Here is a 15329-nt window from a genome sequence, read left to right as displayed (position 1 = left end):
TAAAACGCCAAATTTCCATGCAAAACAATGTACCGCTTTCAGCATCAAAAATCTGACATAATCATACCGCCAGGGAGGTTAAGACATAAGAGCTGCAATAATTTGTGTGTTTTATACCTGAAAATTAGCTCATATAGTAAGTATACAGAGCAGAGTGCTGCAAGTCCTGGCAGCCTTTCCTATTTCTTAGTGATCTGGCCACAATAATAAAAAATCAGGATGATTTCTATGGGTTATGGAACTTTCAGCGTCATCATGGCTCACATAGCTCTCATTGCTTTACTGAATATTCTGTAAATAGAACAGGAATAAGTGTGGTAAGCCTAGACTAAGCAAAAAAGAGCTGCGGCTTGTTATTGTGGGCAAGCCATATAAATGTGTTTACAACATGAATATTGGCACACAGTTATATTGAATAGAAGCAATCTGCCTGAAATGTCCTCAGTTTCATTTAGCAGCAGATCACAAAATCAATGGTATTAAATTAAGCTGCATATTCAAGGCAGACAAAGATCTGCTTCACCTGTTCTTGTGGAAAGATGCTTTTAAACCATTATCTAGTATTGTTTGACCATAACAATATCAATGTTGTTACTTGGAATTGCATTAAAAATTATCTTGTTCTCTGTGCTGATGCTGTCAGCAGTGCTATGATTAGATTAGTGTTTCTGACATTGGACAAGTGATATGGTCTGTAATAAACGTAAAAAAAAAAAAAATGGCTATATGTGGAAACAACACACTGTCAGTATGTAAGTACAACTTAGAAAAGCTATGTAAATGCTCCCAATCCCTTTGGTACTGATCTTCAAAATTCCATACAGAACACCCGCCAGTCTGTAGGTGGGGTGTAGCACATGCCGCTGCAATGACACATACAGTCCAAGTGTGATGAAAGAACTTGTATTGAAATAATGTAATAAACCTGATGGGAAAACAACCCAACTGGGGGACACTCCAACAGCGTGTAGAGAGCAGGTTTTAGCCAAACGAGTGCCTGCTAGGAGGGGCAGAATACCTACTCGTGCCCAAGCAGGGAGATGCTCACAGAAGTTGAGAGCCCTATGCTTTCTCTCTTTGTCAGGAACCTTTCCCTGCTGCTAGTCCTGTCCCTATCAGATGGGGTACCTGTCCTCACTCTACCCCCTTACAAAATGTACGCCAAGCCTGGGAGCAAGGGACTTAAATAGGCTCTGCTTGACCCACGATGGCTGCTAGAGTCACAAGGCATTGCAGCATCTAATTGGATAGCTTCCCCAGTGTCCCAGGAAACCATAATGGAACTATGTTTCTCTTGACTTCTTCTCCACTGCAATGCCGCTGCAGAGGAGCACCACCTACAGTGGTAAAAATAGACTGTGCCTTCCTAAAAGTCAACTACTTAAAAGAAATGCCACGCAGCTCTGAGACAATTAGTATAAATCAGACCCTTTGTTTTTATGTCCCCATTGTATTTGTTTTTACTTCCTGTGCATGCTTTGTACTTTTCAAATTGACAATAACGCTTTTGTAAAAGGAAATCAAATCCTGGCATCTTTAACCTTCGTGGTCATTATGTATTAACTTTCTTTTGACCCAGCATATAGAGAGAGTAAAGCAAAGTATACAAGGACCGAAAATCGGCCGGTTCAGCAGGAACCAGCCATCTTTCAGTACAAGTGTACTGCTGTCTGTTCAACAGAAGGCAACGATCGGCTACTGTCGTACAGTCCTGCTGTAAAGATCTGTGTATTCTGGGAGGAGGAGGAGAGTCCCTCCTGTAAGAAAACAGTAGCACAGCAGGGGCGATTCCTGCAAGACACATCATTTGTTTTGATGCGTGGATCTGTCAGGTTTTTTTTTTTATTCAACCTGCCGGTTTAACAAAAAAACTGTACAAGTATACCCGGCTTGATTACTGGGAAAGACTGGTGGGTCTAGAGGTTTCTTAGAGTCTCTGGTTTGTACTTTAAGGCCCAATTGAACTTTAAAGTGTCACTAAACCCACATCATGAAAAACTATCAATACATGGTGTATTACATGCTGTTCATACTCACTCAGTCACTATGAGATTTGTTTTCTGTATTCTGCAAAAACCTGGTTGATCCTGCTGTTCTCTATCTCCCCCTTCTGCCCAAGTCCCCAAAGCAGCTGGGGATTTTGCAGAACAGCATTTACAGCTCTGCACATGCTCAGTTTTCAGAGAGTTTGTTTGCTGAGCATTTCCTCCCTGAACCTGAGCAGCCCATGTGACTATAGAGTCACACATGTCGGCATATACACAGTGGTAATGAACTTCATCGTGCCTACATATGACAAATGTTGGTGCAGATGGTTGATTCATGTACCTGTTTGAAACAGGTACATCAATTTGGGGAATACACTGCTTGCAGAGGCACCCTGAGGCTGGAGTGTCCATACAGACACTCTGCCCTCAGTGCAGCCAATCTCCATTCCTTTAGTTGCAGTTCACAGAAACATTACAGTGGCCAGGGAGTTTTGTAGTTGTGTGGACAGAGCCTGAGGAGGAGTTAGAGACATTAGTTGCCTATCAGGTTTATATTACTTTTGTTCAGTTTTTGCAAGAAGAAATGGAATAAAGGCTACCACTATTTGGCAATGAAAAGAAGGAGTAAAAGGAGCTGCAAGTCTTGACACCTTACAGGTGCTATGTTAGGAGGAATTCCAAACAGCAGGAAAACTAAAAGGAGGATAAAGCAATAGAGGGGAAATAAAGGAGGGAATAAAATATAATTGTGGGCTGTAAGAGGGGTTGGGGCAATGTAGACATGGGCAGGGTCCGGCCAGGAGAACACAAGTTCTGCAAGAGATCTAGGTGTTTATAAAGTTAGCAATTAGGAATCCACTCTAGGTACTGTAAATAATGAGAGCCCTTCCAAGGAGACCAAACTTTGTTGAAGGTTTTTTGGGTTTTGTTTACAACAGCTGTTGTCTTCTCCTGTATCATTGTGCCCAATATACTGTATGTTGAAAGCTAAATTCACCTTTTTTCAGAAAATATCCTATGCAGCTGAGGGGCCACAGTGGACAATAAAAAGCTGTGCGACGTTGATTAATATTATTGTTGTACCTGTAAGCCATTTTGGCCCCCAGAAGCCTGGCTGAAAAACTCCCAGTTATCAAACCCCACATCCTGCTTTATTGCTAGGATGTGAAAATCATTGAACACTCCCACATTACTGGGGTGAAAACCATTGGTTTTCATGTCATAGCAACAAGGTAGGATGTGCGGATTGCACATTGCTTACAGAGGGAACGAAATGGCATACAGTTATTAACATTTTACAAAGCAGCACAGTTTAAAGGAGAAGTATGGGTTTGGGTTTTTTTCCCTAATCATACTTACCTAGGTAGATGCAGCATCGGTCCGATGCTGCATCTGTCCCCCGACGTCTCTGCACTGAGAACCGAGCCATTAAACCCCGCAGATGGCTCAGTTCTCTCGGCTCCCCGAGAGGAGAGCTGCTGACTGTCAATCAGCAGCTCTCCTGCTCTGCTCCTCCATGCTCATTGAAGCGCTGAGCTGTGGAGGGGCGGGGAGTGGCTGTCTTAGCCTCTTAGCGGCTCGCTGAGAGGCTTAGACTGCCATCAGTCCATGCACCTGGCGAATCCGCACTTCCGAAGTTGGGATGACGTGGTTACTGGACTGAACTTGGCAACGTCAGCAGAGAGCGGACTTCAGACCACTCTCTGCTGAAAACGGGTCACAAGAGTGCAAAACGAATTGCACTCCTGTGACTCTTAGGAGAAGCCCAGGCAAACGAGCTCAGGCTGGACTTCTCCTTTAGTACCTGCTGGGGTCCATAACTGTATAGTCTATTTTCTGGAAAAGGTAAAAGCAGCCTTTGTCTTTCTCAAATTTCACTGTTAGTTGCCTCCAGGCTTTTGTGATTATGTGTCTATTGCAGATTAGACACAGGCCTATTTAGAAGAGCTTCCTTGGGTTTTTTTTTTTTTTAGAAAGAGGACTGTTTAACACTAATCTTACAGTATGAGATTGTAGACCTGTATCCACAACTTTTGAATTGTGGGCATTCCAGTTGAATGTGAAAAAGAGAACCTGGTTTTGTACATCTTCTAAAGCAGTTCAGTGAGGTACCAGGTGCTAATTTAGCAATGCACACTTGGGTAATTTACCATCAGAAGATGAAAATAATTCCCTTAAGCTAGGATGTATGCAGAACATTTGGCAGCAGTCATTCATATTTTATTCCAATCCAGGAGAATGAGGGTGTCGCCTAAATCAGATTTCATTTTAACCATATAGGGAAGCTTATTAGAGTTGCAGGGAGTAATCAGGTTGTAATGAATTTGAGAAATTAGGCCTGTGATTGTAGGTAACTGAAGGCATGGACCCTCAAACAGCATGAGGAGCAGGGGATATTCATGAGATCCTCCACAGGTGAAGATATACCTGTGTAATGTTTGAAGGGGAGATGTGTCATTTTTCCCACTGGGATTGTATGCATTTAATGCCATCAATCGTCAACAAATTGTAAAACCTCTGGAGATCCACCAGCAAAAAGCCTGTTTTCTAGATTTACTAAAGGCAAATAGCCGGTACACTCTGCAGTTGCCCCAGAGCTTAGTAATTGAGGTAAAGCTTTACTTTAGAAAGAATACCCAATTCCATGGAAGGAATTTTTTTTTTAATGCAGTTTTGCTTACACATGATTGGATAATGGAATCAGCAGAGCTTCCCCTCATTTACTAAACTCTGGAGCAACTGCACTTGCAAAGTGCACAGTCTATTTGGCTTTAGTACATAAATCCCAGTGTCTAAAATGCATCCCAAAGCGTGATCAAGGACATTAACAGAGCCCATGTTATGTTGGAACTATTCTACAGTGAGGCAACAGGGTTTATTTACTATTTTGGGCAGGGAAAGGAAAAAGTCATTGAGTGACCATGCAATATTTGTAGGTTTGCTCATCTGGGACCGAAAGACGATTGTGGTCACCACTAAAGCAAGGGTATTTTGGGTCTCTTTAAATTGCATTGCCTGGCTCACAGTGCACAATTTCTCTTAGCTATGTATTAATAACAATGTGTTTGTATATGGATACACACAGCAGTGGTTAATGTATGTTTATCTGTGGAAATGTCCAAAAACCTACTCAGAGATGTTTAATAAGTAGTGAGCATATCACAGATATACCAAAGCTGCTAATTTTCTCTCTGAGTATAGTTTTTTGTTTATTTATTGATTGTTTATATTACGTTATAACAAGTAAATCAAACACTTAACTTGGTTTTCATTTAAATAATGTATGGCATTCAAACTATGAACTTGGACAAAGCACCATCATTCAGTGATAAGTTTCCAAGAGATCAGGAAATGCTTTGAGGCAGCAGTCCATAAAACATTTTAAATGATGGACATACATTTAGTCTGTACTCTGTAATGTCTGCTTGATTATTGGAAATATACAGTACAGAAAGTATCTTCAGCTTTATAAATGAATGATAGTCATTTTTATTTTGCGTTTATTAAGAAGCCCAGCCCATTCTTGGGTTAAATTTGGAAAAGTGTCAAAAGTCCCAAATGCTTTGTACACTAGGAAGTATTTGTTTAGAAGAGAAAGAGTCTCAGTTAGTCACTAACAGCATAGTATGTACATTGTATTGACAAGTGTATATATTTCTTTATATCCAGTTTTGGCTAAAGCAGACTCACCAAGTTTTTTGAAGTGGAATTGGGGGGGGGGGGGGGGGTCATTTACTGTAAACTGTATTTACAAAAATACTTTTTCTCAGCAGTTAAAAAGTCATATGTACACAGGAAAATGTGTTCTTCTTTTTAAATTATAATTGAATTACTGGCACTTTAATTCATTCATTTAGTTTTGCATATGGATGCATGTTTGGATCTTTGTGCATGCTAAGAATTTACTTAGAACCGTAAACAAGTGAAATTACAAGCTAATGAGTGTATGTAAATGCAAAAATGTCATGTTCGAAAGCGCATTTATAAAGGCTTTTTATATGAAGAGAGTAGATTTGCTATGTGTAGCCAAAACAAATCATATGCACCGTGAGGTTGATCTACTAAAGGCAAATATACTGTGCACTGCAAGTGTAGTTACTCCAGAGCTTAGTAAATTAGGTAAAGCTTCACTTTGCAAAGAATACCCAATAATAAGCAAGGATAATAAAAAAAAACAGCATTTTTGCTTGCACATGATTGGATGATAGAAATCAGCAGAGCTTCACCTCTTTTACTAATATCTAGAGCAACTGTGCTTGCAGTGCACATTATTTTTGCCTTTAGTAAATCAAACCCCATATTTAAAGAATAAATGATGTCAGAATATTAGCAATATTCTCATACAGATTCAGTTTCTTCAAATTTTCATAACGCTAGAAAGGGAAAATCTTGGGATCTTAAGATTTAGAGACCATGGCTTTTTCCTTGCACATTGTCTTCTCAACCTTCTCTGCTGAGCAGTGGCATCCTTCTCTCCTGCCTGTGTGTTTCATCTATTCAGTATGCTACATTCCTTTTTCTTCTATCACATTGCCTTTCTGTACTTTGTTGTAGTTTAAAGTTACCATATTTTCAAAATTAAATCCAAGAACACCCTAATGACCACCCACAAAATCATTTCTCCCATTTGTAGCCACAGAATCACCAAAAAACAGTATGGCTGCCTAGTATGTAGGAAAGCCAGCAGGAGAGATGATTACAGTTCATGTGCTACGTGCTCCAGGGGAGCCATACTAGGCGGTGGTGCTGGTGCTTTTTACTGATGCCATATCTAACATGACTGCCTAGGTACCTGGGGTACACTTAGGCACACTGAGGAGAAAAATGGTAAGCCGCAGTGAATGGTTGGTGGGACCAAATTGTGCTAACAGTGGGAGGGGCTCAAATGGGTATACTGTAGTTAACTAGAACATGGGCCTACTCTGCTCTAGGTCACGAGTAGTGGGTGGCACATAGAGTGCAGGGATTATGAGCGCATAACTGAGTTGACTGTTGAATAAACACACACATAACACTTTGGCTACACATAATATTCACAGAGTACAGAATAATATTTGCTAGCAACCTACTCTGACCTATAAAAAAAAAACAATGTTTCTCCCAGCAGCCATAAGATCGAATGACAAACGTTATATGCTATACATTATTCTTGACTGTTATTAACAACTCTTTCCATAGGATACACACCAAGCACACAATGCACCAAGAACCTCTCATAATAAACAGTATACAATATAAGTGCAGTGATGATCATTACAGTGTATCTATACAGAACACTGGTTATGTGCACATTACTAGACACTTCACAGGAAACAAAAAATTTGTTAATAGTTTTGGTGTCATGACTGTACTTATTCCAACTATAATGTGTTTATTTTTCTAGGCCTGCAGATATTATAATTCTCACTGGCACGTTGTGAATTACAAATATGAACAATACTCAGGAGACATTCGACAGCTGCATCTGTAAGAACGTACTATATACCTATATTATGTTAATGAATAATATGTGTATCATCCGCTTCTTCTAAAAATATGTGAGTTGTGCTTAAAGACTAGCTTCTTTCGAAAATGATATTTGAGTTTGCATGGTTGCTGGAAAGTTGAATCTCGCGCAGGCTTCTTTAATCTCTGTTGTGACATCTGCTCCAATATTTCCAGTTCCTTGCAAATGCTACATTATAGAGAAAGGTGTTAGTCCCCCCTGGTTGATTCTCTATGACATGTAATACATAAAACTGGTTTTATAACTGATTTTCTGTGCTATTGAAATTTTGCAGCTGTGCAAAGACATGTCGTTGGTTTCCATGTTAGCTCAGGTCTCTCCAGATAATGCATTATAGTCCCTTCACTTCCCTGCCACCCTGTTTGCCTGCTAAAGCCCTGTGTGAACTTCATGTCAGTTTGTTTCATTAGAACTTTTTCAGAGCTAGTGACTTTTACCTCATTCCCGCATGACTTTGGCTGACTGCCTGCTTGGGGTTCTGCATCATGGAGATTCTGCATTTGCTCCCCCGAATCTGAAATTACAAGGTATTTCTCCAAGCTCCAGCAAGCCAACAGAAAAGCGGGGAAGAAAATAGAGGGTATTAATGGAAAAAACTTCCATGGGAACCTGTCGCTTTATTTCTTTCATCTACCTTTGTTTTTAAACAACATGTATACTGAACAATTATAGTGCTTAGAAGCTCTAATGGTCTCTCCAAAGCAAACTCCATGATTTTTGAAAATGATGCTCACGTTTATGTCATTGTTTGCTTGTATTGGACTGTGTAGAGGCCTGTTCCTAAAGACAGAGTAATAGAAATATTTAGACTCTCCTAAACCGACGCTATTTAACATAGAAATTGCTTATGTTAAAAAGCAATAATAAGTATTACAAAAAAAAGTCCATAAATTGCAAATACAGGCATACCCCACATTTAAGTACACAATGGGGTTTATTTACTAAAGCTGGAAAGTGCAAAATCAGGCTCCCTTCTGCATAGAAACCAATGAGCTTCTAACCCCAGATTGTTCAATTAAGCTTTGTTAATAAGACCTGGAAGCTCATTGTTTTTTTGCAGAAGTGAGCCTGATTTTGCACTTTCCAGCTTTAGTAAATAAACCTTATTGTGTACTTAAAAGTGGGGTATGCCTGTACTCTGATAATAAATATACTACTCTTGATTTCACCCTATGACTTTGGCGAATTAAAAAAGTTGTATAACAGTGGCAACATTTTACCACTTTACTTTATATATTGGAATATAGAAGAAACAACTGGGGAACTGATGATAAATTGGAGAACTAGCAATAGCAAATCAATGAGAAAAAGCGCTTAATGGTATATAGCTGCTAGCAATGTGTAGCTATACAAAACACTGTGAAGGACTCTCATTCTTTCAGTCCTTCAAAAAATGCTTCTTTCAGTTAACTCAGCTGTCAGACAACTCTTATATTATGAATTTTTATAAAGATAAAAAAAAATCTAAGGAACCAAAAGGGATGTATATTTTTAGACTCTTGCACAGGGGTTATTCAGGTATGTTTTCCTTTGTTTTATTATTCATTACAAAGAAAAATTGCAGTGTTATGATAGTGAGTCCAACATTCAAAATATTCAAAAGAATGAAACATAGAATAGTTCTTATGAAGAAGTATCAAGTGATATGATTCAGGTGATCTCCCTCCTCTAGAGCTTCAGTCACCCAGTGCAACCTCCACTAATGTCAGAAAAACTCACTCACCAGATATAGTTGCGGTCTAATGAATAGAACAACAATATGATATGATCCAGGTCATCAGAGGTATGTAGTCATCATTAGCTCACACTTATCCCCTCTATTCAAATCACAGGACGCTCTTCAGAATGTATCCAAGTGCATGGATCATGATCAGGAAGTTTTATTTCTCACAGTAAAAACAGCTTAGCATATTCCATCCATAGTAATAAGTCACCAATGACAAAGAAGAAAAAATCTCATTGTGCAGTATTTATTGGTGAACCAGCATAAACACAAACATATAAAACAATTGTGCCTATAGCACTTACATAAAAACCGCCAATCCAACCAGGGATAATGGCGGCAGGACTACAAATACAAAACATCATGTGTGAAATAGTAAGCTTGCACTTACATGAAGAGCCGCCAATCTGAAACAAAGTGGCGGCCAGGACCTATAATTGTATAGTAATTAACCTACTAATCTACAGCTGTTTCGCGCACACACGCATCATCAGCAGTATAAAATGTTTTGATCTCTCTTTATTGTTAATCCCTCTGATGTATACAGACACTTTACGCTATTATGGGAAAAATACTTGCCCTATATGCATATATCAAAGGAGAGGGAATCATAACTAAATATAGTAGTTCACAACTGACCAGAATAATTCCATTTCCTATATTTAGCTAAACCTAAGGCAATTAAACCGTTATAACTGAAAGCTGACTACATGTAGACGAATTGAACAATAGAATTTTTGGTACCTTCTCCTTTGAAAAGGAAAATTCCGTCACAGATATTACATTATATCTTTTATAGTTATGCTGTTTTCTGTTCTCTATGTAATGTTTTATCGATTTATCATTACTGTTATCAATGTCTTTTAAGGCAAACAATTTAGTTTAGTTACAAAGTTACAAGACAGTAGCAAATATGTTGAATTACCTTATCGCAGGTTCCAGAAGATACCTTGATTTCACCCGACCAACGACACACTTCCTAAAAACTCCAGAACTTAAACTATATGAAAATTAAACTAAATTTACCTTGGTTTATCGGGTGAAATCAATGCTCTCACTGCTCTATATAAATAAAGAAAAAGATCGCTCCTTATAAATAAACTATTTGATATAGGCACTATTCATGGAGATTATGTCCTTCAGTCTATGAAACATGTCATCAATCACAGGATTTACCATAGTCATCTGATTGTTGATTTGAATAAAAATCATATTCATCTTAAATCATCTATACTAGTTTTCTTACAATTGGGTGTCAACTTAATACCTATGGCTGTGACTCATACCTTAATGACACTCCTATACTCCTATTTTCTTTCGATCTCCGACACCACCCCCTAATTCCGCACCCAATCCCCCCCTTCCCCCATTTTTTTCCCCCAATTTAATTAACATGGCATACTCAGGCTTGGGAAAATCCCCCACCATTATTTCACACAATACAAATGGCTTAAATACACCAGAAAAGAGGAGTAAAACACTATATGAATTAAAGAAAAATAAACCACAAATTGTATATCTACAGGAGACACACTTTAAGGGCTCACAAATGCCTAAACTAACAATTATTTCACTGAAGCGTTCCATGCTACGAACCCACATGCCAAAACAAAGGGTGTCTCAATTCTCCTGAGTAAACACAAAACTTTTTCCACAGAACATCAATTGGTTGACCCAGAAAGTAGATACATCTTCTTGAAAGGAACTATGGATGGAAAACCTGTCACACTAGCAAACGTTTACTTTCCAAATAAATCGAATATCACTTTCTGTCAACTAATAATAGATGAGTTGAAGAGCTTTGCCAAGGGATGCATTCTTTTAGGTGGAGATTTTAACATTCCTTTGAACCCAAATCAAGATGCTTCCCCGGGCAAATCTTGTATTACATACAGAATTCTTACAAAAATAACAACTCTACTAAAATCAATGACTCTAATTGACACTTGGAGAACTTTACACCCCACGGGAAAAGACTACACCTTTTACTTTGCCCCACATAAACGCTACACAAGAATTGACCACCTCTTCATCTCACAAAGAGACCTTGCAGACCTCGAAAACGCTGAAATAAGATCCTTAACCATCTCGGACCACGCTCCAATTTCAATCACCTTAAAAACAAATAGAATTCACCCATACGAGTTCTATTGGAGATTAAATGCTTCACTGCTAGTTGACCCAATTATCCAATCCCAGATACCGAACTCGCTCACTAATTACTTTCAAACAACACACCAGACACTTCATCTTTGACATTATGGGAAGCCCATAAAAGTGTTATTAGAGGTGAACTAATGAAATGGGGCTCACGGAAAAAAAAGAAAGGGAGAAAACCATTAATGACCTCTTACTCAAAATTACTAACTTAGAACTCATCCATAAACAATCACAAGCCCAAAAGATGGATCAAGAACTCACACAAACTAGGAAAACCCTACAAAATCTACTTGACTGCAAAGCTAAGAGATCACTAGATCACTATTCCTCAGGAGGTCCATTTATTACGCGCACGGGGATAAAGGAGGTAAACTCCCGGCAAAAGCCTTAAAAGAAGCAAAATTAGCAAATAATATCCACGGAGTTCGTAATAAAGATGGCAATATGATACATGAATCTACCAAAATAGCAGAACTGTTCCATAATTTCTACACTACACTCTATAACATCCCACCCCAAAATAAACCGCCAAATTTTGCTGGTGACAGAAAACAGATAATGCGACATGCCCACACTCCCCCAAATTGATGCAGCCTCACTGGAAAAACCCATAACACCAGAAGAAGTCTCAAACGCCATTAAAGAACTGAAAACAGGGAAAAGTTCTGGTCCCGATGGCTTCACTTCACAATATTATAAAATGTTTGAAAATACATTAACCCAACCACTGACTAAAGCTCTAAACGTTATTTCCAAAGGACACAAGGCATCTAAGGAATTTCTTCTAGCATACATTACCGTGATCCCAAAACCAAATAAAGACCCTGCTGATTGCACAAATTATAGGCCCATTTCCCTGTTAAACTTGGACCTGAAACTTCTTACAAAAATCTTAGCCAATAGAATTAGACCTCTCCTTGAAGGACTCATCGGACCTGAACAAGTAGGCTTTATGCCAGGTCGTAAAGCAACACAATTAAAACACTCATTCACAGAATATGACAAAGCAATATAGATAGCCTTCGATAGGGTCTCTTGGTATTATATGTTTTCCACCTGTAAGCACATCGGGTTTGGCAACAATATGATGACATGGGTGAAATCCCCATATATTAACCCAAGCGCAAAAATAAAAATTAATGATACTTACTCAGACTCCATAGAAATCCATAACGGAACACGACAGGGATGCCCCCTATCACCTTTACTATTCATTCTATCTATTGAACCACTAATTAGAACCATTAATCTACAATCATCGATCCACAGATTTAACATAGACAAAAGAGAGTACTAATTAGCAGCATATGTGGATGACCTACTTTTCTATATTACCCAACCACACATTTCCATCCCAAACCTAAATAAAACTTTTCAAGAATTTAAATACTTATCGAATTTTAAAATTATTCACATAAAATCAGAAGCAATGGGCCTAACGCTCTAGAAAAAAACTGAACAACTGACACTTAGGAATTGCCCTTATAAATGGTAAAGTATCTCACTGAAATACCTAGGCATCCATCTTACCGCTAAGATAGAATCTCTTTATGAACACAACTTTCAAGGACTATTCAAAAAGATTGAAAAAGATCCAAGCAGTTCTCGTGGTTTGGCAGGGCCGCCATCCTAAAAATGACAGTACTGCCAAGACTACTGTACCTATTCCACACCCTACCTATAGATTTACAAGAAATTTTCTTCAAAAAAACTAGCGTCAATCCAAAGATATTTTCTTTCGACCAACAAATGTCCTCAAATACAACTTAGACTGTTACAACGCCCTAAGACATAGGGAGGAATGGGACTTCCCGATTTCAGAAAATACTATTATGTGACTCATCTATCCAGATCAGTCGATTGGCATTGCCATGATCAGAATAAGGATTGGGTGAACTTAGAAAAATCATGTTCAAAACTCGCCATACAATATCTACCATGGACTGACCCTGGACAATATCCTCTTGCCATTAAAAGACATCCCTTAGCTCACACAACCCTGAAGGTATTTCAATAGATAGTACTTAAACATAAAATATCCTCTACGCCCGGTCCCTTATCCTCACCATCAAACAACACAGACTTCCTACCTGAACTTGGCAATAACACCCTTTCACAAGCTAAGACTGCTAAACCTCTACTGGTCTATCACTGCCTTCAACACAATAAACTAAAATCCTATACAGATATACAGCATGAACTAGGCTCAAAACTCCTCAACATCTGGATCTACCTACAAATTCATGACTTTATATTAAACAACAAAAAGAAAGACTATATAATGAGACCACTCACTAACTTTGAACACATATACCTCAACCAAACTCCAACAAAAAAAAAACATTTCACTTACATATAATTGGCTGTCGCAGCCGACGTCCGATTCCCCGGAGAAGTTTAAAAAAAACTGGGAAGATGAGCTAAACATGCAATTTTCAGACCAACAATGGGAAAAAGCCAGTGTGTTTACCCATAGATGCTTCGTAAGCATACGTTTACAAGAAATATCATATAAAATATGCACTCAGTGGTATATCACACCGAGAAAACTCAAAAAATGGTCTCCCGGGGGATCAGACACTTGCTGGAAATGCAACACAGAAAAAGGCTCCTTCCTCCACTTATGGTGGAACTGCGCACCAATTCAAACCTTCTGGACTCAAGTTAACCACTTACCGACCGACTCCTGTACATATACGTCGGCACTTTGAAGATGGATATCTCGGTAACGGCAGCAGCTGCTGCCACAACTGAAGTATCCATCTTTACAGGAGCCGATTCTGTGTACGATAATGGTGGTCTCTGCAGCGGGTTCACCACGATTTCACCGTTATTGGCGGCAGGAGTGGTGCCACTCTCCCACGCCCTCCGCCGATTACCGGAGCCGTCGGTAGCGGCGGAGGAGATCGGGACCTGTCACTGCTGAGGTAAGGGGATGAGTGAGGCTAAGATGGCCCCCACCCGTCTCCATACCATAGGAGAGTGGAAGCGACGTCATGACGTCAGCTCCGCCCATATGTCTTAAAGGCATATTTTTTTTGTCATTTTTTTTTTTGTTTTTTTTTTTGCATTTTAGTCCAAATATGAGATCTGAGGACTTTTTTACCCCAGATCTCATATTTAAGAGGACCTGTCATGCTTTTTTCTATTACAAGGGATGTTTACATCCCTTGTAATAGGAATAAAAGTGATCCAATTTTTTTTTAAAACAGTGCAAAAATAAATATAATAAAGTAAAATGAATAAGAAAATAAAAAAAAAAATTTTTTAAAGCGCCCTGTCCCGACGAGCTTGCGCGCAGAAGCGAGCGCATACGTGAGTAGCGCCCGCATATGAAATTGGTGGACAAACCACACATGTGAGGTATCGCCGTGACCAGTAGTGCGAGAGCAATAATTCTAGCCCTAGACCTCCTCTGTAGCGCAAAACATGCAACCTGTAGAATTTTTTAAACGATGCCTATGGACATTTTTAAGGGTAAAAGTTTGACGCCATTCCACGAGCGGGCGCAATTTTGAAGCGTGACATGTTGGGTATGAATTTACTTGGTGTAACATTATATTTCACAATATAAAAAAAAATTGGGCTAACTTTACTGTTGTCTTTTTTTTTTTATTCAAAAAAGTGAATTTTTTCCCAAAAAAGTGCGCTTATAAGACCGCTGTGCAAATACGGTGCAAAAAAAAAGTATTTCAATGACCGCCATTTTATTCTCCAGGGTGTTAGAAAAAAACAATATATAATGTTTGGGGGTTCTAAGTAATTTTCTAGCAAAAAAAAACTGTTTTAAACATGTAAACACCTAAAATCCAAAACGAGGCTAGTCCTTAAGTGGTTAAAAAGTGGATAGTCCACATCACAGGCACTTAATTAGAACTTAATGCAGCCTTTTGTATACTTCACATTAATGACCTTTCCTAAATAAAAAATACAAAAGCTCCTTAACAAGACA

General features: G+C 38.8%; 1 protein-coding gene across 5 annotated transcripts in view; it reads left to right on the top strand.

Moving 5' to 3' along the window:
* Positions 1–15329, top strand: part of DOCK10 (dedicator of cytokinesis 10) — a 428377-nt gene that overhangs the window by 217865 nt on the left and 195183 nt on the right. For all 5 annotated transcript variants that reach the window (XM_073625969.1, XM_073625970.1, XM_073625967.1 and 2 more), the window contains exon 4: positions 7372–7454. In XM_073625969.1, coding sequence (XP_073482070.1) covers positions 7372–7454 — 83 coding nt within the window. The remainder of the gene's footprint in view (positions 1–7371; positions 7455–15329) is intronic.

This window comes from Aquarana catesbeiana, linkage group LG04, assembly GCF_042186555.1.
Source record: "Aquarana catesbeiana isolate 2022-GZ linkage group LG04, ASM4218655v1, whole genome shotgun sequence".
Taxonomy (NCBI): Eukaryota; Metazoa; Chordata; class Amphibia; order Anura; family Ranidae; genus Aquarana; species Aquarana catesbeiana.
Note: the sequence above shows the minus strand (reverse complement) of the source record. Positions and strands in the feature narration are given on the sequence as shown.